Raw genomic sequence first — 25,676 nt, 5'->3', positions numbered from 1 at the left:
GGCTTGGGAGATCATTTAGTTCCACATTCTCTCTGTATTCCCTTTACCTTAACCAGTCATGATGATGGAGCTCTTGTGACAAATATTGGATGATAATTTCAATTTGTAGGCACTAAGTGAAAACGTGGAAAGAGGGAATTGATGTTGCATATATACTACTTTGGTTTTTGTTTTAATTAATTAATTAACATTTTATCTCACTTTTTAAAATTTTAATTCCAGTGTTAGATCAGTTTCAGGTGTACAATATAGTGATTCAACACTTCCATACATCACCCAGTGCTCATCACAAGTGTACTCCTTAATCCCTATCACCTAGTTCCCCTCCCACCACCACGCTCCTCTGTTAACCATCACTTTGTTCTCTATAGTTAAGAGTCTGTTTCTTGGTTGGTCTGTCTCTCTTTTCCTTTGCTTATTTGTTTTGCTTCTTGAATTCCACATATGAGTGAAATCATATGTTGTTGTCTTTGACTTATTTTGCTTAGTATTATACTCTAGCTTCATCCATGTTGCTGCAAATGGCAAGATTTCATTTTTTATGGCTGAATAATATTCCATTATATATTTGTATACATATGTGTGTAAATATGTATGTGTATGTGTGTATATATATATACATATGTATGTATGTATATACACACACACATGCCAGTTTTTCTTTATCCATTCATCTATTGATGGACAGCTGGGCAGCTTCCATATCCTGGCTAATATAAATAATGCTGCAGTAAACATAGGCCTTCATGTATCCCTTTGAATTAGTGTTTTTCTGGTTTTTTGGGGTAAATACCCAGGAGCACAATTACTGGATCATAGGGTAGTTCCTTTTTAACTTTGGAGAAACCTCCATACTGTTTTCCACAGTGCCCACACCAGTTTGCATTTAGCTGGCAGTGCAAGAGAGCTCCTTTTTCTCCACATCCTAAGCAACACTTGTTGTTTCTTGTGTTTTTGATTTTAGCCATTCTGACAGGTGTGAGGTGGTATCTCAGTGTAGTTTTTATTTGCACTTCCACCATTATTAGGGATGTTGAGCAACTTTTCATGTGTCTGTTGGCCGTCTTGAGGTCTTCTTTGGAGAAATATCTGTTTATTGCTTCTGCCCATTTTTAATTGGATTATTTGTTTATTTGGTGTTGATTGTATCAGTTCCTTATATATTTTGGATACTAACCCTTTATCAGTATGTTATTTGCAAATATCTTCTCCCATTCAGTAGGTTGCCTTTTAGTTTTGTTGTTTCCTTTGCTATGCAGAAGCTTTTTATTTTGATATAGTTCCAGTAGTTTATTTTTCCTTTTGTTTCCCTTGCCTCAGGAGACCTATTTAAAAAAATGTTGTTATAGCTGATGTCAGAGCAATTACTTCCTGTGCTCTCTTCTGGGATTTTTATAGTATCAGATCTCAGTTAGGTCTTCAATTCATTTTGAGTTTATTTTTGTGTGTGGTTTAAGAAAGTGGTCCAGTTTCATTCTTTTGCATGTAGCTGTTCAGTTTTCCCAACACGATTTGTTGAAGAGACTGTCTTTTTCCCATTGGATATTCTTTCCTGTGTTGTCAAAGATTAATTGACCATATAACTGTGGGTTTATTTCTGGGCTCTCTATTCTATTCATTGATCTACGTGTCTGGTTTTGTGCCAGTACCATACTGCTTTGATTACTACAACTTTGCGGTGTATGTTAAAATCTGGGATTGATACTATCCTCTAGTTTTGTTCTTTTTTTTTTTTTCAAGTTGCTATCACTATTCAGAATCTTTTGTGATTCCATACAAATTTTAAGATTCTTTGCTCTACTTATGTGAAAAATGCTATTGCTACTTTATAGAGATTGAATTAAATCTGTAGATTGCTTTGTGTAGTATGGACATTTTAACAATATGTGTTATTCCAACCCATGAGCATGGAATGTGTTTCCATTTGTATCATCTTCAATTATTTTCATCAGTGTTTTTTACTTTTCAGATTACAGGTCTTTCACCTTCTTGGTTAAATTTATTCCTAGGTATTTTATTCTTTTTGGCACAACTGCAAATGGGACTGTTTTCTTATTTTCTCTTTCTGCTTCATTATTAGTGTATAGAAGTGCAAGGTATTTCTGTATAGTGATTTTATATCTTGCGATTTTACTTACTTCATTTATCACTTCTGGTAGGTTTTTTTGTTTGTTTTGTTTTTTTAAGTTTTTAGGATTTCCTATATACAGTACTATGTTATCTGCAAAGAGTATGTTTTACTTCTTCCTTACCCATTTGGATGCCTTTTATTTCTCTTTCTTATGTGACCGCTGTGGCTAGGACTTCCCAGTACTATGTTTAATAAAAGTAGTGAGAGTGGGCATTCTTTTCTTGTTCCTGATCTTAGGGGAAAAGCTCCCAGTTTTTCACCATTGAGTATAATGGTAGCTGTGGGTTTTTCATATATGGCCTTTATTACATTAAGGTATGTTCCCTCTGAACCTACTATGTTGAAGGCTTTTATCATGAATGGATGTGCTTTGTCAAGTTTTTTTCTGCCTCTATTGAAAATGCTAATATGATTTTTATCCTTTCTCTGATAAATTTATCACATTGATTGATTTATGAATATTGAACCACGCTTGCATCCCAGGAATAAATCCACTTGATCATGGTGAATGCTTTTTTTTTCTCCCATGGGAAATAGTTTTTTTAATTTATTGTTGGATTTGCTTTGCTAATATTTTGTTGAGGATTTTTGCATCTATATTCATCAGGGATACTGGCCTGTAGTTCTTTTTGTAGTGTCTTTATCTGGTTTTGGTATCAGGGTAATTCTGTCCTCCTGGAATGGATTTGGAAGCTCTCCATCCTCCTCTGTTTTTTTGAAACAGTATGATAAGAATAGGTATTAACTTTTTAAATATTTAGTAGAATTCACCTGAAAAGCTGTCTGGTCCTAGACTTTTGTCTCTGTGCCTCCTGAATCAGGATTTGTTTCTTTCTCCAGATTTGAGAAGTTTTCAGCTATTATTTCTTCAAATAACTTTTCTGCCCCCTTTTCTTTCTTTTCTCCTTCTGGGATCTCTATGCAAATATTATTATGCTTGGTGGTGTTGCTGGGTTCCCTAAGTCCATTTTCATTTTTTATTATTTTTTTTTCTCTCTCCTGTTCAACTTGATTGCTTTTTGTTACTCTGTCCTCCAGATTGCTGATCCATTCTTCTGCTTCTTCTAGTGTACTATTTATTCCATCTAGTGGGTTTTTTTTGTTTTGTTTTGTTTTGTTTTTTAGAGAGAGAGGGAGGAAAGGAGGGAGGGAGGGCGAGCAGTGGGGGGTGGGCCGAGGGAGAAGGAGTAAGAATCTTAAGCAGGCTCCACACCCAGCATGGAGCCCAACATGGGGCTCAATCTCACAACCCTAAGATCATGACCTGAGCTGAAATCAAGATTCAGATGCTTAACTGACTGAGGCACTCCCCATCTAATGTATTTTTAATTTCAGTTACTGAGTTCTTCATCTCTGTTTGGTTCTTTATGTTTTGTCTCTTTCTTAAGGGTCTCATTGAGGTCCTCCACTCTTTTTTTTTTTTTAAAGATTTTATTTATTTATTTGAGAGAGAGAATGAGAGAGAGAGAGCAGGAGAGGGGGGAGGGTCAGAGGGAGAAGCAGGCTCCTCGCTGAGCAGGGAGCCCGATACGGGACTCGATCCCGGGACTCCAGGATCATGACCTGAGCCGAAGGCAGTCGCTTAACCAACTGAGCCACCCAGGCGCCCGAGGTCCTGCACTCTTTTCTCCAGTCCAATGAATGTATTTATGACCATTACTTTAAATTCTGTATGGGGCATGTTACTTACCTCTGTTTCATTTAGCTCTCTTGCTATGGTTTTGTTCTTTCATTTGGGACATATTCCTCTGTCTCCTCATTTTGTCTGACTTTCTGTGTTAGGAATGTCAGCTACATCTATTACTCTTGAAAGTAGTGGCCTTATGAAGATGTCCTTTAGTGCCTTGAAGTGCACTGTCCCTTCTTCACCAGAACCTGGAGCTTCAGGGTTGTCTCCTATGTGTGTTGTGTGCACTCTGCTGTTGTGCCTGAGCTGCATTATGCCTTCAGTCCAGTCACCTGCAATGGCTGTCTTTGCCTGTTGTGAACAGGGTTTGGTCCCTATGTTGTTAGTGGGCCAGTCTGAACCTGTCCTGGACTTGAGTCAGACCAGGCATTTGCTAGAGAGGCAGTAGCACCAAACTACAGGTGCTTCCCCTGAGAAGCTTTCATTGGTGGGTGGCAGTCATACCAGATGTCTGCCCCAGCCCACTGCTGGGGCTGTAGCTGGACTGCTGTGTGTAGTTATATTCCACTCTCCCCTGGGCAGGAGTCACTTTGGAGTGGTGCGGACCCCTGTTGGGAGTGCTTACACGCTGCCAGGCTTGTGGCATGGCTTTGAATGGGCTCTGACCAAGGGTGTATGGTAAGGGGCATGTCTGCAGGATAATTCAGAGTGGGGCATGTGGTGTTAACAAATGCATGGGTCTACTGTGGCAGGGGACCTAGACCTGCTTTATAAAACCCCTGCTGCAGGGCTGAGACCTGATTGGCAGAAAGCAGCAGGGGCAGGACAAAGCAGTATTAACTGGGTATGGCCCAGGTATGCTTGTGGAAGGAGACCTAGAGCAGAGGCCTGGCTGGAGGGGGCATGTCCTCAAGAGAACAAGGGGTGGGGTGCACTGCTAGCAAGTTAGGTGGAGAGTTTGGCATGCTGCTGGTTTTCACAGGTGTCTGTGGGTCGGGGGCTGGGGTGGGGGGGAGGCAATAGTACTTTCCAGCTCCTTTATTCCTGGAGAAGTCTCCCAGTGATCCCTGCCCCTCCAGCACATGCTCTGAGATTAGTAAACAAATCTCCCTCATATACCCCAGGCACTTTTCAAACTGCTGCTTGTGTGCTCTATCCCTGCAGGGCTGTTTTTGTGCTGTCTCTTTTAGGGCATGGACTCAGTTTCCTCTCACCTTTCTGGCTCTCCCAGAGAGGAGCCCAGCTGACTTTTAAAGTTCCAGGTGTTAAGTCCTTCTGATTGTAAGAACTTATGAAATTATGCCCCTCTGGTTTCCAAAGCCATGTTGTGGGCATTCTTCTTTCCTGTGCAAGTTCCCTGTGCCTGGGGTACCTAGTGTAATAGTCTTTTTCTCTACCTTTCCACACCCACAGTGTCCCTCCATCCCTCCTGCATACAGTATCATGGGTCTGTTTAGTTCCCAAAGTCTGTCTTTCCTAGCCTCTTCAATGTGGCACCCTCTCCGCATTTAGCTGTGGAGCGTCTGTTCTGCCAAACTTCAAGTCATCTTTCAGGTTATTTATACTGATGTGGGTATTATCTAGTTGTTCAGTGGGACAAGGTGAGCTTAGGATTCTCCTACTCCACCATCTTCCCTGGAGGTCCCTCTATTTTTAATTTTTTGAGTAATCTCCATACTGTTTTCCACAGTGACTGCAGCAATTTACATTCCTACCAATGGTGCATGAGGGTTCCTTTTTCTCCACATCCTTACCAACACTTGTTGCTTCTTGTGTTTTTGATTTTAGCCATTCTCACGGGTGTGAGGTGATATCTCATTGTGGTTTTGATTTCCATTTCCCTGATGATTAGTGATATTGAACATCTTTTCATGTGTGTATTTGCCATTTGTAGGTCTTCTTTGGAAAGGTGACTATTCAGGTCCTCTGCTCATTTTTAAATAGGACCGTTTAGAGGATTTCTGGTGTTGAGTTGTAGAAGTTCTTTATATATTTGGAATATTAAGCCTTTACTGGATATATCATTTGCAAGTATTTTCTCCCAGGCAGTAGGTTGCCTTTTTTGTTTTGTTAATGGTTTCTTTCACTCTACAAAAGCTTTTTATTTTGATGTGTAGTCCCAATAGTTTATTTTTGCTTTTGTTTCACTTGCCATAGGAGACCTATCTATAAAAATGTTGTTAAGGCTGATATGTGAGAAATTACTGCCTGTGTTTTCTTCTAGGATTTTTACATTTTAGGTTTCGGGTCTCACATTTAGGTCTTTAATTCACTGGTGAGTTTATTTTTGTGTATGGTGTTAGAAAGTGGTCCAATTTTCCCAACACCGTTTATTGAAGAGACTGTTTTCTTCACTGTATATTCATGCCTCCTTTGTCATAGATTAACTTACCATATAAGTGTGGGTTTATTTGAAGGCTCTCTATTCTGTTCCCTTGATCTATATGTCTGTTTTTGTGCCAGTACTATTTTGAAAACTATAGGTTTGTTGTATACCCTGAAATCTGGAATTATAAAACTTCTAGCTTTTTCTTTCTCAAGACTGCTTTGGCTATTCAAGGTCTTCTCTGGTTCCACACACATTTTATGAGTATTTGTTCTAGTTTTGTGAAAAATGCTGTTAGTATTTTGATGGGAGTTGCACTGAATCTGTAGAGTGCACTGGGTAGTATGGACATTTAAAAAATATTCTTCTAAATCATGAGCATGGAATATATTTCCATTTGTGTCATCTTCAGTTTCTTTCATCAGTGTTTTATAGTTTTCAGAGTATAGGTCTTTCACCTCCTTGATTAAGTTTATTCCTAGGTATTTTATTCTTTTTGGCACCATTATAAATGGAGTTGTTTTTTTAATTTCTTCTTCTGCTACTTTGTTATTAGTCTATAGAAATGCTACTGATTTCTGGTTATATTACTTTTGTATCCTCCCACTTTACTGAATTCATTTATTACTGTTGGTAGTGTTTGATAGGGTCTTTAGGATTTTCTATGTATAGTAGTATGTCATCTGCAAAGAGTGACAGTTCAACTTCTTTACCAATATGGATGCCCATTTCTTTTTCTTCACTGACTGCTGTGCCTAGGACTATGTTGAATAAAAGTGGGAAAAGTGGACATCCTTTTCTTGCTCCTGATCTTAAAGGAAAAACTCCGTTTTCCCCCGTTGAGTATAATGTTAGCTATGGGTTTGTTTGTTTGTTTTTTAAGATTTACTTATTTTGAGGGCGCCTGGGTGGCTCAGTTGGTTAAGCGACTGCCTTCGGCTCAGGTCATGATCCTGGAGTCCCGGGATCGAGCCCCGCATCGGGCTCCCTGCTCGGCAGGGAGTCTGCTTCTCCCTCTGACCCTCCTCCCTCTCATGCTCTCTGTCTCTCATTCTCTCTGTCTCAAATAAACAAATAAAATCTTTAAAAAAAAAAAAAGATTTACTTATTTTGAGAGAGAAAGAGCAGGGGAGGGACAGAGGGAGAGGGAGAGTCTCAAGCAGAGAGCCTGAGCACAGAGCCTGATTCAAAGCTCAGTCTCATGATCCTGAGATCATGACCTGAGCCAGAATCAAAAGTCAAATGTTTAACCAACTGAGCCACCCAGATGCCCCAGCTGTGGGTTTTTCATATATGCCCTTTATTATGTTGAGGTATGTTCCCTAATTTTTATCATGAATGGATGTTGAATTTTGTCAGGTGCTTTTTTGCTTCTACTAAAATGATCCTATAATTTTTATCCTTTGTTTTGTTGATGTGGTTGATTGATTTGTGAATATTGAACCATTCTTGCATCCCCAAAGTAAACCCACTTGATTTTCATGAATGCTTCTTTTAATGTATTGTTGAATGTGTTTTGCTAATACTCTGTTGGGGATTTTTATCTATGTCCATCAAGGATACTGGCCTGTAGCTATCCTTTTTTGTGGTGTCTTTGTCTAGTTTGGATACAAGGCAATGCTGGCCTCATAGAATACATTTGGAAGCTTTCCTTTCTCTTTTATTTTTGTGGAATAGTTTGAGGAGAATATGTATTAACTCTTATTTAAATGTTTGGTAGAATTCATCTGTGAATCCCTCCACTCCTAGACCTCTATTTTATGATAGTTTCTTGATTCCCAATTCAGTTTTTGTTACTAGTAATCAATCTGTTCACATTTTCTATTTCTTCTTGATTTAGTCTTCAAAGATTATTTTGTTTCTAGGAATTACGCATTTTTTCTAGGTTGTCCAATTTGTTGGCATATAATTTTTCATAGTATTCTCTTAATCACCTTTTTTCTCTGTGGTGTTGTCTTTCTTCTCTCTCACCAGATTTCCTTCATTTGGGTCCTTCTTTTTTTTTTCTTGATGAGTTTGACTAAGGGTTTATCACCTTTATCTTTTTAAAAAAACCCAGCTCTTGGTTTCATTCATTCATTCATTCATTTTAGTCTCTATGTTATTTATTTCTGCCCTGATCTTTATTATTTCCATACCTCTACTCACCTTGGGCTTTGTTCTTCTTTTTTCTAATTTCTTTAGATGTAAGGTTAGATTGTTTATTTAGCCTTTTTCTTGTTTCTTGAGGCCAGCCTGGTACACTATGTTTCCCTCTTAGAACTGTTTTCACTGAATTCCAAAGATTTTGGACTACATTTTCATTTTCATTTGTCTCCATGTTTTGATTGCTTCACTGACCCATTTTTTGGCTTCCATGTGTTTGTTTTTTAGCTTCCATGTGTTTGTTTTTTCCAGTGTTTTTCTTGGGATTTATTCCCAGTTTCATACCATTGTGGTCAGAAAAGATACATAGTATGATTTTAATCTTAAATTTGTTGAGACTTGTTTTGTGACCTAACATGTGATCTGTTATGGAGAATGTTACATGTGTACTTGAATGCATATGGGGCACCTGGGTGGTTCAGTTGTTAAACATCTGTCTTTGGCTCAGGTCATGATATCAGGGTCCTGGGCTCGAGCCCCGCATCGGGCTCCCTGCTTAGTGGGGAGTCTGCTTCTCCCTTTCCCTCTGCCCCTCCCCCCACTTGTGCATGCTTATGCGCGCTTTCTCCCTCTCTCTCAAATAAATTTTTTAAAAAAGAAAAGAATATGTATTCTCTTGTTCTGGGATGGATATTCTGTATATAACTGTTATGTTCATCTGGTTTGAAGTGTCATTCAAAGACACTTGTCTTTATTGATTTTTCTGCCTGGATAATCTATCCATTGATGTGAGTGGAGTGTTAAAATCCCCTACTATTATTGTATTACCGTGAATTTCTCTCTTTATGTTAACATTTGCTTTATGTATTTAAGTGCTCCAGTGTTGGGGGTATAGATATTTACAATTGCTATATCCTCTTTTTGCATGGATCCCTTTATCATTATGGAATGCCCTTGTCCCTTGTTAAAATCTTTGTTTTAAAGTCTATTTTTTAAGTATTGCTGCCCCAGTTTTTTGGGGGGTTTTGCCTTTTTTTTTTTTTTTTTTTGCTTTGATTTGCATGGTAAATGTTTTTCCATCCCTTTCACTTTCACTCTATATGTCTTTAGGTCTGAGGAGAGTGTCTTGTAGGCGGCATATAGATGGTCTTGATTTTTTATCCATTGTGCCACACAGTGCCTTTTTATTGGAGCATTTAAGCCATTTACATTTAAAGTAACCGACAGGTATGTACTTACTGCCACTTTGTTATTTGTTTTCTGGTTTTTGTAGCTCTTCTGTTTCTTGTTCTCTTTCCTCGTGATTGATGAGTTTCTAGTGTTACGTTTGGCTTCTCTCTCTTTGTTTTTTTGTGTATCTATTACAGGTTTTGGATTTGTGGTTACCAAGAGGTTAATATATAACATCCTAAGTAAATAGCAGTCTATATTAATCTGATGGTCATTTAAGTTCAAACACATTCTTAAAAAAAAAAAAAACCTTTTTTTTTTTGCCCTTTCTCTTCCCTTTTTACTCCCTTCTCCATATTTTATGTATATCCTGTTATATATCTTTTTATTCATATTTTATTACATCTCATCTGATCATCTCTTTTCCACTTAAAGAAGTCCCTTTAGTTTCACAGGGGAGGGGCGTGGGGGGAATGGATTGGCCCGGCGATGGATATTAAGGAGGGCACATATTGCAATGAGCACTGAGTGTTATAAGCAAACAATGAATCATGAAACACTACATCAAAAACTAATGAAGCACTGTATGGTGACTAACATAATATAATAAAATAAATTAATTAATTTTAAAAAAAGAAGTCCCTTTAACATTTCTTATGAGGCTTACTTAGTGTGCTAAACTCCTTTATCTTTTGTCTGGGAAACTCTCTCTCTCCTTCAAATCTGAATCATAACCTTGCCAGGTAGAGTATTTTTGGTTACAGGTTTTTTCCTTTCAGCACTTTGAATATATCATGCCACTCTATTCTGGCCTGCAAAATGTCTGCTGAAAAACTCAGCTTATAGTCTTACAGGTTTTCCTGTAGGTAACTTTGCTTCTCTCTTGCTGCTTTTAAAATTCTCTTTATCTTTACTTTTGACATTTTAATTATGTGTCATGGTGTGGATGGACCTTCTTGAGTTCACCTTGGACCTAGATGTCTATTTCCTTCCCTAGATGTTAGGGAAGTTTTCAGCTATTATTTCTTAAGTTTTCTACCCCTTTTTCTCTCCCTTCTTCTGCAGGGACTCTTATAATGCAAATGTTTGTTTGCTTGATGTTGAGATCCCTTAACCTACTGGTTTCTTTTTTTTTTTATTATTATTCTTTTCTCTTTTGCTGTTCAGTTTGTTTGCTTTCCATTACCCTGTCTTCCAGCTCACTGATACATTCTTCTGCATCCAATAATCTGTTGATTCCCTCTACTTTGTTTTTTTAGTTATTGTATTCAATTCTGATCCTTTTTTATATTTCCTTTCTCTTTATTGAAGGCCTCACTGAATTCTTCTCCTCTTCCCTCCAGCCCAGTGAGCATTTTTATGTTCATTACTTTAAAATCTTTATACTTAGTTCTTTTTCTGAGGTTTTGTCCTGTTCTTTATTTTGGAGCATATTCTTCCATTTCTCTATTTTGCTTAACTTTCTGTGTTTGTTTCTATGGATTAGGTGGAACAGTTACTTCTCCTAAACTTGAAGGAATCATCTTGTATATGGTCATCCTCTGAGTAGACTGTGTGTACTTGGCGACCTTTGCTGGTTGGTGTGAGCTATGGCTGGCATGGGCTGTGGGTTCCAGTGCTTTCCATGTAGCAGGCATGGGGCTCACCAAGGCAGCAGGCCAATAGGCCACCAGGACTGTGTATCATTCTGTGCTGTCAAGATGTGTGGGAGGGGTAGTGAGCGTAGCCTGTGTTTATCAGCCCCTCCCACCTGCAGAGCACTCCAGCAGTACCCCTACCATTTGGCAGAGTTCTAGACCTGGCTTTTTAATAGGCCAGTTGTTCTTTTAAACCATGGCTTTTTTTTTTTTTGTACCCCAGCATCTGAGGCTGGTGTTTGCCTAGGGGACCTGGGGATTGCTGAGGTGGCCAAGCCAGCTATGGAGACAGGACCCTGATCTGGTCTGTACTTTTTAGGTGGAGGGGGAGCATAAACTGTTGTTCTCCAGTCTCTTTGACCCAGAGAGTGTTCCCACAGCTTTTTGACCACTTGGTGGAGTTCAAGGGCTGGCTCTTTTATATGCTAGTCACTCTTTTAAACCATGGCTTTTTTCTGTGCCCAGTTTGTGAAGAATCTGTTCCAGGCGCTTCAGTACTTTCCCTCCCCACTGCCATTCACAGCATGGGGAATTGGGGCCCCCTTTCTTACCTATCTCTTACTGATCTCTTTTGTTATGCAGCAGCTGTTCAGTCAGCACCTAGTTCTTCTTCAGGAGGAACTGTTCTATAAATAGGTGTAACTTGGTGTGTTCCTGGAGGAGGGGCATTCAGAGTCTTTCTTTGTTGTCATCTTGGACAAGAACCTCCAAGTCTGAGCTTTCGTACCATGCCTGTGACAGGCTTAGGCTCCAGGGCACTTGATCAGTAGTAATGCTCTGGAGTGGTCACAGGCTGGTCCACTCCAGTGACGACATTGTAGACCCAGGTCTCTCAGTTTGCCTGGATACCCCTTGCACTAGAACAGAAATGACAGCTCCCCTTTTGCAGATTCTTGACACCAGCTTATTACAGCTGCAAGCACTACCTGGAGACTGCCTGATCAGCTTCAGTAGGTCCTATACCACTTCCCAGTTCTCCCTGGGGAAAGAGTCAGAACAGCAGCAGCATATCTACCCTGGGCAGAACCTACAGTGGTACCCAAAGACGGAAGCATGGCCAAGGCTGTGGTCTCCATCAAGCCCAGGCTTCGTGGACTGTCGTTGAAGCCTTGCAGAGAGGTGTGTCCACTCCAGAGTCACTGAGAGTGACCATGTAGGAGAACACCATTTATGGTCAGCAAAACATGCTGCAATATTCAGTCTCAAAGATATTTCCTAGGACTCATCTCTTTCCATTCTCATTTACCCAAGCCTAAATCATCATCAGAGTAACAGTCAGTGGTAGGCTCTATCTGGCTCCTTGTAGAATTTGCTGGGACCTGCTCAACATCCCCCTCCAGCTCTGAATATGAGACAAGTGCCCAATAACACCTTTGAATGGTCTCCGGCTGCTCTGTCCTTGCTATTTCTTGCTGGTTCCTTATGTCCTGCCTGTCCTCTGTGGTCCATCTAAACCTGGATCCTCAACTCTGACGGCTCCAGGACACCACTCAGTTTTGTCAGTTAATGTGGGCCTATTGTCTGCTAAACTCTTCTCAGTAATTTCATTTGGCTCCAGTTAGCATCCAGGCTGTGAACAGATCATTCTTTTTTTTTTTTTTAATTAACATATAATGTATTATTTTTTTCAGGGGTACAGTTCTGTGACTCATCAGTCTTACACAATTCAGTGCTCACCATAGCACATACCCTCCCCAATGTCCATCACCTAGCCCCCCATCCTTCCCACCCCCCACCACTCCAGCAACCCTCAGTTTGTTTCCTGAGATTAAGAGTCTCTTATGGTTTGTCTCCCTCTCTGGTTTCGTCTTGTTTCATTTTCCCCTCCCTTCCGCTATGATCCTCTGTCTTGTTTCTCAAAATCCTTGTATCACTGAGATCATATGATACTTATCTTTCTCTGATGGACTTATTTCGCTTAGCATAATATCCTCTAGTTCCATCCATGTCGTTGCAAATGGCAAGATTTCATTTTTTTGATAGCTGCATAATATTCCATTCTGTGTGTGTGTGTGTGTGTGTGTGTATAACCACATCTTCCTTATCATCCATCTGTTGATGGATATCTAGGCTCTTTCCATAGTTTGGCTATTGTGGACATTGCTGCTATAAACACTGGGGTGCATGTGCCCCTTTGGACCACTACATTTGTATCTTTGGGATAAATACCCAGTAGTGCAATTGCTGGGTTGTAGGGTAGCTCTATTTTCAACTTTTTGAGGAAACTCCATACTGTTTTCCAGAGTGGCTGCACCAGCTTGCATTCCTACCAACAGTGTAAGAGGGTTCCCCTTTCTCCGCATCCTCACCAACATGTCATTTCCTGACTTGTTAATTTTAGCCATTCTGACTGGTGTGAGGTGGTATCTCATTGAGGTTTTGATTTGGATTTCCCTGATGCCGAGTGATGGTGAGCACTTTTTCATGTGTCTGTGGGCCATTTGGATGTCTTCTTTGCAGAAATGTCTGCTCATGTTTTTTGCCTATTTCTTGATTGATTAGTTGTTCTTTGGGTGTTGAGTTTGATAAGTTTTTTTTTTATTTTATTTATTATGTTAGTCACCATACATCATTAGTTTTTGATGTAGTGATCCACGATTGTTTTCGTTTAACACCCAGTGCTCCATGCAATACGTGCCCTCCTTAATACCCATCACTGAGCTACCCCATCCCCCGTCCCCCTCCCCTCTAAAACCCTCAGTTTCTCAGAGTCCATAGTCTCTCATGGTTCGTCTCCCCCTCCTATTCCCCTCCCCTTCATTTTTCCCTTCCTTCTCCTAATGTCCTCCATGCTATTCCTTATGTTCCACAAATAAGTGAAACCATATGATAATTGACTTTCTCTGCTTGACTTATTTCACTTAGCATAATCTCCTCCAGTCCCATCCATGTTGATGTAAAAGTTGGGTATTCATCCTTTCTGATGGCTGAGTAATATTCCATTGTATATATGGACCACATCTTCTTTATCCATTCATCTGTTGAAGGGCATCTTGGCTCTTTCCACAGTTGGGCTATTGCAGACATTGCAGCTATGAACATTGGGGTGCATATGGCCCTTCTTTTCACTACATCTGTGTCTTTGGGGTAAATACCCAGTGGTGCAATTGTTAGGTCATAGGGTAGCTCTATTCTTCATTTTTTGAGGAACCTCCACACTGTTTTCCAAAGTGGCTGTCCCAACTTGCATTCCCACCAACAGTGTAAGAGGGTTCCCCTTTCTCCACAATCTCTCCAACATTTGTTGTTCTTGCCTTTTCAATTCTTGCCATTCTAACTAGTGTAAGGTGGTATCTCAGTGTGGTTTTGATTTGAATTTCCCTGATGGCTAATAATGATGAACATTTTTTTCATGTGTCTGTTAGCCATTTGTATGTCTTCTTTTGAGAAGTGTCTGTTCATGTCTTCTGCCCATTTTTTGACTTGATTATTTGTTTTTTGGGTGTTGGGTTTGAGAAGTTCTTTAATCTTGGATACCAGCCCTTTATCTGTAGTGTCATTTGCAAATATCTTCTCCCATTCTATGGGTTACCTCTTTGTTTTGTTGACTGTTTTCCTTTGCTGTGCAGAAGCTTTTTATCTTGATGAAGTCCCAAAAGTTCATTTTTGCTTTTGTTTCACTAGCCTTTGGAGATTTATCTTGAAAGAAGCTGCTGTGGTTGATGTCGAAGAGGTTACTGCCTATGTTCTCCTCTAGGATTTTGATGGATTCCTGTCTCACACTGAGGTCTTTCACCCATTTTGAGTTTATCTTTGTGTATGGTGTTAGAGAATGGTCAAGTTTCATTCTTCTGTATATAGCTGTCTAGTTTTCACAGCACCATTTATTGAAGAGACTGTCTTTTTTCCATTGCATATTTTTTTCCTGCTTTGTCGAAGATTATTTGATGATAGAGTTGAGGGTCCATATCTGGGCTCGCTGTTCTCGCTGGTCTATATGTCTGTTTTTGTGCCAGTACCATGCTGTCTTGGTGATCATTGCTTTGTAATAGAGCTTGAAATCAGGCAACGTGATGCCCCCAGCTTTGTTTTTCTTTTTCAACATTTCCTTGCCGATTCAGGGTCTTTTCTGATTCCATACAAATTTTAGGATTGTTTTTTCCAGCACTTCGAAAAATGTCATTGGAACTTTGATTGGGATGGCATTGAAGGTATAGATTGCTATGGGTAGCATAGACATTTTAACAATGTTTATTCTTCCGATCCATGAGCATGGAATGTTTTTCCAACTTTTTGTGTCTTCGGTTTCTTTCATGAGTGTTCTGTAGTTCCTAGAGTATAGATCCTTTAGTAACTCTTTGGTTAGGTTTATTCTGAGGTATCTTACAATTTTTGGTGCTATTGAAAATGGAATCATTTCTCTAATTTCTCTTTCTACAGTTGCATTGTTAGTGTGTAAGAAAGCAACTGATTTCTGTGCATTGATTTTGTATCCTGCCACATTACTGAATTGCTGGATGAGTTCTAGTAATTTGGGGGTGGAGTCTTTTGGGTTTTCCACATAAAGTATCATGTCACCTGCGAAGAGAGTTTGACTTCTTTGCCAATTTGAATACATGTTATTTCTTTTTGTTGTCTGATTGCTGTTGCCAGGACTTCTAGTACTATGCTGAACATTAGTGGTGAGAGTGGGCATCTTTGACATGTTCTTGATCTTAAGGGAAAGGCTCTCATCTTTTCCCCTTTGAGGATGATATTTGCTGTGGGTTTTTCATAGATGGATTTTATGAACTTGAGGAATGTTCTCTCTATCCTATACTCTGAAGAGTTTTAATCAGGAAAGGATGCTGTATTTTGTCAAATGCTTTTTCTGCATCAATTGAGAAGACCATATGGTTCTTTTCTCTCCTCTTATTAATGTGTTTTATCACATTGACTGATTTGCAAATGTTGAACCACCCTTGCATTCTGGGGATAAATCCCACTTGGTCTTGGTGGATGATCCTTTTAATGTTAGGATTTTGTTGAGAATTTTGAAATCCATATTTATCAGGAATATCAGTCTGAAATTCTCCTTTTTGATGGGGTCTTTGCCTGGTTTCTTGATTAAGGTAATGCTGGCCTCATAGAATGAGTCTGGAAGCTTTCCTTCTCTTTCTATTTTTTGAAATAGCTTCAGGAGATAGGTATTATTTCTTCTTTGAATGTTTGGTAGAATTCCCAGGGAATCCATCAGGCCCTAAACTCTTGTTTTTTGGGGGAGGTTTTTGATCACTGTTTCAATCTCGTTACTGGTTATTGGTCTATTCAGGTTGTCAATTTCTTCCTGATTCAGTCTTGGCAGTTTATAGGTTTCTAGGAAGGCATCCATTTCTTCCAGGTTGCTTAATTTATTGGCATATACTTGTTGATAATAATTTCTAATAATTATTTCTATTTCCTTGGTGTTAGTTGTGATCTCTCCCTTTTCATTCATAATTTTATTAGTTTGGGTCTTTTCTCTTCTTTTGGATAAGTCTGGCCAGTGGCGAACCAGCTTCTAGTTTCGTTGATCTGATCTACTGTGTTTCTGGTTTCTAATTCATTGATCTCTGCTCTAATCTTAACTATCTCTTCTAATGCATGGCTTAGGCATCGTTTGTTGCTTTTTCTCTAGTTCTTTAAGGTGTAAAGTTAGTGAATTTGGGATTTTTCTGTTTTTTTGAGTGAGGCTTGGATGGCTATGTATTTCCCCCTTAGGACCGCCTTTGCAGTATCCCATAGGTTTTGGACCGATGTGTTTTCATTCTCATTGATTTCCATGAATTGTTTAAGTTCTTCTTTGATTTCCTGGTTGACCCAAACATTCTTGAGCAGAGTGGTGTTTAGCTTCCAAGTGTTTGAATTTCTGCCAAATTTTTTCTTGTGATTGAGTTTCAGTTTTAGAGCACTGTGGTCTGAGAATATGCAGGGAATAATCTCAATCTTTTGGTATTGGTTGAGACCTGATTTGTGACCCAGTATATGGTCTATTCTGGAGAAAGTTCCATGTGCACTCGAGTATTCTGTTGTTTTAGGGTGGAATGTTCTGTAAATATCTATGAGGTCCATCTGGTCCAATGTATCATTCAAAGCTCTTGTTTCCTTGTTAATTTTCTGCTTAGATGATCTGTCCATTGCTGAGAGTGCAGTATTGAGGTCTCCTACAATTAATGTATTGTAATCAGTATGATTCCATTTTGGTTAACAGTTGGCTTATGTAGATGGCTTCTCCCATGCTGGGGGCGTAGATATTTACAATTGTTAGATCTTCTTGTTGGATAGACCCTTTAAGAATGATATAGTGTCCTTCTGTGTCTCTAACTACAGTCTTTAGCTTAAAGTCTAATTTGTCTGGTATAAGAATTGCTACCCCAGCTTTTTTTTGAGGTCCGTTGGCATGAAAGATGGATCTCCATCCCTTCACTTTCAGTCTGGATGTATCTTTAGGTTCAAAATGAGTCTCTTTTAGACAGCATATGGATGGGTCCTGTCTTTTTATCCGATCTGCAACCCTGTGCCGTTTTATGGGAACATTTAGGCCATTCATGTTGAGAGTGATTATTGAAAGATACGAATTTATTGTCATCATGTTGCCTGTGAAGACCTTGTTTCTATAGATTGTCTCTGTAAATTTCTGTTCTATATCACTCTTGGGGTCTTTCTTTTATAGAACCCCCCCCCCTTAATATTTCTTTCAGGGCTGGCTTAATGGTCACATATTCTTTCAGTTAGATTTTTGATACTAGCCCTTTATCTGATATGTCATTTGCAGATATCTTCTTCCCATTCTGTCTGTTGTCTTTTGGTTTTGTTGACTATTTCCTTTGCTGTGGAAAAGCTTTTAATCTTGATGAAGTCCCAATAGTTCATTTTTGCCCTTGTTTCTCTTGCCTTTGGCGATGTTTTTAGGAAGAAGTTGCTGTGGCTGAGGTCAAAGAGGTTGCTGCCTGTGTTCTCCTCAAGGATTTTGATGGATTCCTATCTCACAATTAGGTCTTTCATCAATTTTGGGTCTATTTTTGTGTGTGGTGTAAGGAAATGGTCTAGGTTCATTCTTCTGCATGTGGCTCTCCAATTTTCCCACCACTATTTGTTGAAGAGACTGTCTTTTTTCCATTGGACATTCTTTCCTGCTTTGTCAAAGATTAGTTGACCATAGAGTTGAGGGTCCATTTCTGGGCTCTCTATTCTGTTCCACTGATCCGTGTGTCTGTTTTTGTGCCAGTACCATACTGTCTTGATGATGACAGCTTTGTAAAAGAGCTTTAAGTCCAGAATTGTGATGCCACCAGCTTTGCTTTTCTTTTTCAACATTCCTCTGGCTATTCGGGGTCTTTTCTAGTTCCATACAAATTTTAGGATTATTTGTTCCATTTCTTTGAAAAAAGTGGGTGGTATTTTGATAGGGATTGCATTAAATGTGTAGACTGCTCTAGGTAGCATAGACATTTCACAATATTTGTTTTTCCAATCCATGAGCATGGAATGTTTATCCATTTCTTTGTGTCTTCCTCAATTTCTTTCATGAGTATTTTATAGTTTTCTGAGTACAGATCCTTTGCCTCTTTTGTTAGATTTATTCCTAGGTATTTTATGGTTTTGGGTGCAATTGTAAATGGGATCAACTCCTTAATTTCTCTTTCTTCTGTCTTGTTGTTGGTGTATAGGAATGCCACTGATTTCTGTGCATTGATTTTATATCCTGCCACTTGACTGAATTCCTGTATGAGTTCTAGCAGTTTTGGGGTGGAGTCTTTTGGGTTTTCCAGATAAAGTATCATATCATCTGCAAAGAGTGAGAGTTTGACTTCTTCTTTGCCAATTCGGATGTCTTTTATTTTTGTTGTCTGATTGCTAAGGCTAGGACTTCTAGTACTATGTTGAATAGCAGTGGTGATGGTGGGCATCCTTGCCATGTTCCTGACCTTAGGGGAAAAGCTCTCCATTTTTCCCCATTGAGAATGATATTCGCTGTGGGTTTTTCATAGATGGCTTTTATGATATTGAGGTATGTACCCTCTATCCCTCCACTGTGAAGAGTTTTAGTCAAGAAAGGATGCTGTGCTTTGTCAAATGCTTTTGCTGCATCTATTGAGAGGGTCATATGCTTCTTGTTCTTTCTTTTATTAATGTATTGTATCACATTGATTGGTTTGTAGATGTTGAACCAACCTTGCAGCCCCGGAATAACTCCCACTTGGTCATGGTGAATAATCCTTTTAGTGTAGTGTTGGATCCTATTGGCTAGTATTTTGGTGAGAATTTTTGCATCCATGTTCATCAGGGATATTGGTCTGTAATTCTTTTTGATGGGGTCTTTGGGTTTGGGATCAAGGTAATGCTGGCCTCATAAAATGAGTTTGGAAGTTTTCCTTCCATTTCTATTTTTTTGAAGAGTTTCAGAAGAATAGGTATTAATTCTTCTTTAAATGTTTGGTAGAATTCCCCTGGGAAGCCATCTGGCCCTGGGCTCTTGTTTGTTGGGAGATTTTTGATTACTGCTTCAATTTCCTTACTGGTTATGGGTCTGTTCAGGTTTTCTATTTCTTCCTGGTTCAGTTTTGGTAGTTTATACGTCTCTAGGAATGCATCCATTTCTTCCAGATTATCTAATTTGCTGGCATAGAGTTACTCATAATATGTTCTTATAATTGATTGTATTTCTTTGGTGTTGGTTGTGATCTCTCCTCTTTCTTTCGTTCATGATTTTATTTATTTGGGTCATTTCTCTCTTCTTTTTGCTAAGTCTGGCCAGAGGTTTATCAATCTTATTAATTCTTTCAAAGAACCAGCTCCTAGTTTCATTGATCTGTTCTACTGTTCTTTTGGTTTCTATTTCATTGATTTCTGCTCTGATCTTTATTATTTCTCTTCTTCTGATGGGTTTAGGCTTTATTTGCTGTTCTTTCTCCAGCTCCCTTAGGTGTAGGGTTAGGTTGTGTACTTGAGACCTTTCTTGTTTCTTGAGAAAGGATTGTATTGCTATATACTTTCCTCTTAGGACTGCCTTTCTGCATCCCAAAGATTTTGAACAGATGTGTTTTCAGTTTCATTTGTTTCCATTAATTTTTTAAAGAAGAATTATCTTTAATTTCCTGGTTGACCCATTCATTCTTTAGTAGGATGCTCTTTAGCCTCCATGTATTTGAGTTCTTTCCAACTTTCCTCTTGTGATTGAGTTTTAGTTTCAAAGCATTATGGTCTGAAAATATGCAGGGAATGATTCCAGTCTTTTGGTACTGGTTGAGACCTGATTTGTGACCTAGGATGTGATCTATTCTGGAGAATGCACTAGAGAAGAATGTGTATTCTACTGCTTTGGGATGGAATGTTCTGAATAGATCTGTGAAGTCCATCTGGTCCAGTGTGTCATTTAAAGCCTTTATTTCCTTGATGTTTTGCTTACGTGATCTGTCCATTTCAGTGAGGGGGATGTTAAAGTCCCCTACTATCACTGTATTATTGTCAATGTGTTTCTTTGATGTTATTAATTGGTTTATATAATTGGCTGCTCCCATGTTAAGGGCATGGATATTTAAAATTGTTAGATCTTGTTGGATAGACCCTTTAAGTAGGATATAGTGTCCTTTGTCATCTCTTATTATAGCCTTTGGCTTAAAATCTGATTTGTCTGATATAAGGATTGCCACCCCAGCTTTCTTTTGATGTCCATTAGCATGGTAAATGATTTTTCACCTCCTCACTTTAAATCTGGAGGTGTCTTTGGCTCTATGAGTCTCTTGCAGACAGCATATCGATGGGTCTTGTTTTTTTTATCCAGTCTGATACTCTGTGTCTTTTGATTGGGGCATTTAGCCCATTTACATTCAGGGTAACTATTGAAAGATATGAATTTAGTGCCATTGTATTGCCTATAACGTGACTGTTACTGTATATTGTCTCTGTTCCTTTCTGGTCTATGTTACTTTTAGGCTCTCTCTTTGCTTAGAGGAACCCTTTCAATATTTCTTGTAGGGCTGGTTTGGTGTTTGCAAATTCTTTTCGTTTTTGTTTGTCCTGGAAGCTTTTTATCTGTCCTTCTATTTTGTGATATCCTAGCTGGATATAGTATTGTTGGCTGCATATTTTTCTCATTTAGTGTTCTAAATATATCATGCCAGTCCTTGCTGTCCTGCTAGGTCTCTGTGAATAGGTCTGCTGCCAATCTAATGTTTCTACCATTATAGGTTACAGACCTCTTTTCACCGAGCTTCTTTCAGGATTTTCTCTTTGTCTCTGAGACTTGTAAGTTTTACTATTAGATGTCAGGGTGTTGACCTATTTTTATTGATTTTGATGGGGGTTCTCTGTGCCTCCTGGATTTTGATGCCTGTTTCCTTCCCCAAATTAAGAAGTTCTCTGCTATAATTTGCTCCAATATACCATCTGCCCCTCCTTCTCTCTTTCTTCTTCTTCTGGGATCCCAATTATTCTAATATTTTGCTTTATGGTATCCGTTCTCTCGAATTCTGCCCTCGTGATCCAGTAGTTGTTTCTTTTTTTTTTTTTTTTAAGATTTTATTTATTTGACAGAGAGCACAAGGAGGCAGAGAGGCAGGCAGAAGGAGAGGGAGAAGCAGACTCCCCGCTGAGCAGGGAGCCCGACGCGGGGCTCGATCCCAGGACTCCAGGATCACGACCCGAGCCAAAGGCAGCCGCTCAACCGACTGAGCCACCCAGGCGCCCCCGGTAGTTGTTTCTTTCTCAGCAGCTTTATTCTCCATCATTTGGTCTTCTATATCACTAATTCTCTCTTCTGCCTCATTTATCCTAGCAGTTAGAGCCTCCACTTTTGATTGCACCTCATTAATAGCCTTTTTGATTTTGACTTGGTTAGATTTTAGTTCTTTTATTTCTCCAGAAAGGGATTCTCTAGTATCTTCTATGCTTTTTTCAAGCCCAGCTACTATCTTTATAATCGTCATTCTGAACTCTAGTTCTAACATCTTACTAATGTCCATATTGACTAGGTCCCTGGCAGTCTGTACTGCCTCTTGTTCTTTTTCTTTAGGTGAGTTTTTCCATCTTGTCATTTTGTCCAGAGAAAAATGGATGAATGGGGGGGAAAGAAGGGGAAAAAGGTAAAAAAGAATATCATCAGGCTGGTGAATAGAACAGAGCCACACACTAGATTTTGGGTGTATTTTGGTCTGTTCGAAGAAACTGCCTCCCAAATTTTTAAAGACATATATATACAAAAATAAGGGTAAATACAATGAAGATATGGAATATGACTAAAGATGAAAAGTAAAAAAGATTTTTAAAAAGGAATTGATAAGAAGTTGGTTGGAAAAAAAATGATCAAGCAGGAAACTAGAACAAAGCCATACACTAGAGATTTAGGGTATATTTTGGTCTTTTAGAAGAAACCGTATCCCCAAATTTTAAAGTGTGTGTGTGTATAATATATATAATAATCTTATTATAAAATGTTAACTACAATGAAGCGATAGAATATCACTCTAAAAATGAAAATTAAAGATTTTAGAAAAAGAAAAATTCAATAAAAATAGAAAATTTAAAAAATTAACTTTGAAAAACTAAAGAATCATGGGGGAAAAAGCCATGAATTCTATGTCCTGTATTTCCCTACTGCTGGAGTTCTGCCGTTCTCATTGATCGGTAAACTTGGTCTTGGCTGGCTGTTCTCGCTGATCTTCTGGGGGAGGGGCCTGTTGCCATGGTTCCCAAATGTCTTTGCTGGAGGCGTAATTGCCCCACCCTTGCCGGGTCGGGCTAAGTAATCTGCTCAGGTTTGGTCTCGGGAGCTTTTGTTCCCTGCAAGCTTTCCGTACAGCTTTGGAGGCCGAGAGTGAAAATGGCGGCCTCCCAATCTCCTCCCCGGAGGAGCCGAGAACTCGGGGCCCCACTCAGTGTGCCCACAGAGAAAAGTAGTCAATCACTCCCGTCTCCCTGGTCTCTGGCTGCACTCTGTGCTCACCCGGACTGTGAGCAAGCGTTTCTATCTCTGGCATCCGACTCGGTGTGGAGTTTCCCCAGATCTGCCGCTTGTTGGGTCCCTGCTGGAAGAGCAGTGGCCCAACTGTGCCGCGGATCACAGATTATGGCAATCCCGAGCTGAGAGCCCGTTCCTCGGCTCCGTCTCTGCCGCACTCAGGACCCCCGGTCTTTCTGTGACCCCGAGGGTCCTGAGACCACACTGTCCCGCGAGGGTTCCACGCCCTGCTTAGCCACTGGAGCGACGTCCCTCAGTGGAGCAGACTTCTAAAAGTTCCGATGTTGTGCTCTGCTCTTTCTCACTTGCCAGTAGCGGCTGATGGAGGCCCCCTCCCCCGCCATCTATCCTCCCGAATATCGCCTCGGATTCACTTTTCCGCATGTCCTACCTTCCAGAAAGTGGTCCCTTTTCTGCTCAGAGAGTTGCTGCTATTCTTTTCTTCGATCTCCTGTTGAGTTCATAGGTGTTCAGAATGGTTTGTTACCTATCTAGCCGAATTCCTGGAACCAGATGAAATTTAGGTCTCCTACTCCTCTGCCATCTTGCTCCTCTCCACCCCAGATCACCCTTTCTTGGGTTATTTCTTAAATGATACCATCATTATCCTAGGTACTATCTTTCCATCCCTTTCTTCCTAGACCTCTGCTAGCCCTTAAAATACATCCATGTGGTATTTCATCACAGAGGGAATTCCTATACCTTTCCTGTAACTTCTGAGTTCATCTACATAAATCATTGGGTTTATTTGGTTTTAAAATTCTGGATTGTGTTTCTCCTGGGGCTGGTTCCCAAGATTCCTTTTTGGAAGTGTAAGAGCATCTTTCATTTCTAACGGTCTTTTATATCCAGCCGGCTCCAGCCTTGCTATGGACCATTCCTTAAGCCCTTTCTGACCCCTGTCCTCATGGGCACACTACTGCTATGAGCCTCAGGCCTCACTGGTACCCTCTTAGCCAACCAGCATCTTCCTCTGATCTATTATCACATCACTGTGATTCCCTTAATTCCTTACCTTATACCCATCTACACCTCTTACTCTGTCTTCAGCAGTAAGACTGACCTTTAGAGGAACCTCCAAAACACTCACCAAATATTACCAATTGCAATTTCTTAGCAGAGCCTTCTTTCCTGGCAATTTCTAATTACCCCTGATTTACAAAGTAGCAGCTCGTAGTTTAAATTCAGCTTGTAGAACTTTTGTGATTGACGTACACTGATGTTTTTATTTTTTCTTTTATTTGAATGACTTCAGAGGGGCTTTTGCTCTTTACATGCTCAACATGTTCCCAACAATTTCCTATATTCTTTTATCTGGCCAATTTTACTTATTTGTATTAACTAGATCAATATCTATAACCAGTTCCAGTCCTGGTAACACCTGCCAAATCTTTTGCCCAGACCTTCTCAGTTCTCCTTTGTCCCTCCCTACTAACCTCTAGACTTGTAGCATCATCTAATGGAGTATCCTTAACTCTTTGCTCAATATGCTCATCCTTCTTTGAGACCTATCTTTCAGTGAGAAATTTTTCTCCAAAACTCAACTACCCTAATGATTCTAACCCATATATATACGTCTCTGATCATTACATTTGATTTTCTATTAAATCATTCTCCATTCTGAGTCCTAATACAAGTCTGGGAGAATGAGTTAAATGTTTTTCTCTGTTTCTAAATAAAATAGACCACAGAAAGAACTAAGAATAGTTCAACTTCAGTGTTCCACATGTTATTGGTTTGTTGTACAATTCTTCATTTTTAGTTTCCAAAGAAAAGAATTTCTCACCCTTTGCTTTATCTACCTTCCGCAGTTGTGTATAAGGACATATACTCAATTCACCGTAAACACTTCTAATAACAATCCTATTTCCCCACACACTCATACAAGTTACTAGCATAGTTATATAAATCAGTTTGTACATGCTTTGGGGGAAGTTTTTTATATTTGAAATAAAAACATGTTAAAGTAGCTACAATCAAATTGTTTTTGCTAACAGAGTTTAATCAAAACATGGACAAAAACCTAAGATAATTTATGCCAAATTTGCCACTTTTGCATAGTTACGTGGTTTGCTGGGAGTAGTAGCTAGGAACCTAAGTTTTAGTTATTACTTTTCTATTGTTGGGCACATAGATCAATTACTTATAAAAGCTGATGTTCAGTTACAAATGGAAGTGATGACCTTTTTTTAATAGAGATGAAAAGACCTGGTGGCTTTTATTGAAATGCACAAAATCTACATGCATGCCTATATGGTTTTTGTTTTTTAACCTCAGGAAATCAATGTGTTGACAGTCGCATTGGTCAACCAAGACCGAGAGAACAATATTGAAAAAAGAAGCCAAGGCTTAAAATCAGAGAAAGAAGCTCTGCTAATCGGTAAGGAAATTGTTTTCCTCATCCTTTGTCTTAAATAATATTAAAGTAATTCACCTCCAACCTGTTAACAATTGAAACAGCTTTGCTTTCTGGTCAGAAGTGAGATTAACTTCGTCAAGATTATATTATACTTACATTTCAAATTAGGGACATACAAACTAAGGGGTTTTGCTCTTCTGTAACCATGTGTATTAGTTGGCTGTACAACATAAAACTGATTATAAGACGACAGATTAATTTGCATCTCACATGTTGCAAATCTGAATTCCAAAATTTGGACACATAGCTTCCAACTGAAGGCCAGGTTGCGTCCTGCCTGAAAGTTCCAAATCAAGCCAGATCCCCAGATTCAAGAGAGGATGCATCCTGAGGTCATCCCTGTAATGCTGATGATATAGGGACA

The 25,676-nt window shown here is 39.3% G+C and overlaps 1 protein-coding gene across 5 annotated transcripts in view; it reads left to right on the top strand.

Annotated features, from left to right (window-relative positions):
* Window positions 1-25,676, top strand: part of ENOX1 (ecto-NOX disulfide-thiol exchanger 1) — a 551,749-nt gene that overhangs the window by 504,808 nt on the left and 21,265 nt on the right. For all 5 annotated transcript variants that reach the window (XM_035003320.1, XM_035003319.1, XM_035003323.1 and 2 more), the window contains one exon: window positions 25,171-25,273. In XM_035003320.1, the coding sequence (XP_034859211.1) occupies window positions 25,171-25,273 (103 nt within the window). The remainder of the gene's footprint in view (window positions 1-25,170; window positions 25,274-25,676) is intronic.

The sequence above is a fragment of the Mirounga leonina genome, unplaced genomic scaffold, assembly GCF_011800145.1.
Source record: "Mirounga leonina isolate KUSES-001 unplaced genomic scaffold, KU_Mleo_1.0 Mir_127, whole genome shotgun sequence".
In the NCBI taxonomy this organism is placed as follows: Eukaryota; Metazoa; Chordata; class Mammalia; order Carnivora; family Phocidae; genus Mirounga; species Mirounga leonina.
The sequence above is the reverse complement of the archived record's forward strand: the minus strand, read 5'-3'. Positions and strand labels throughout refer to the sequence as shown.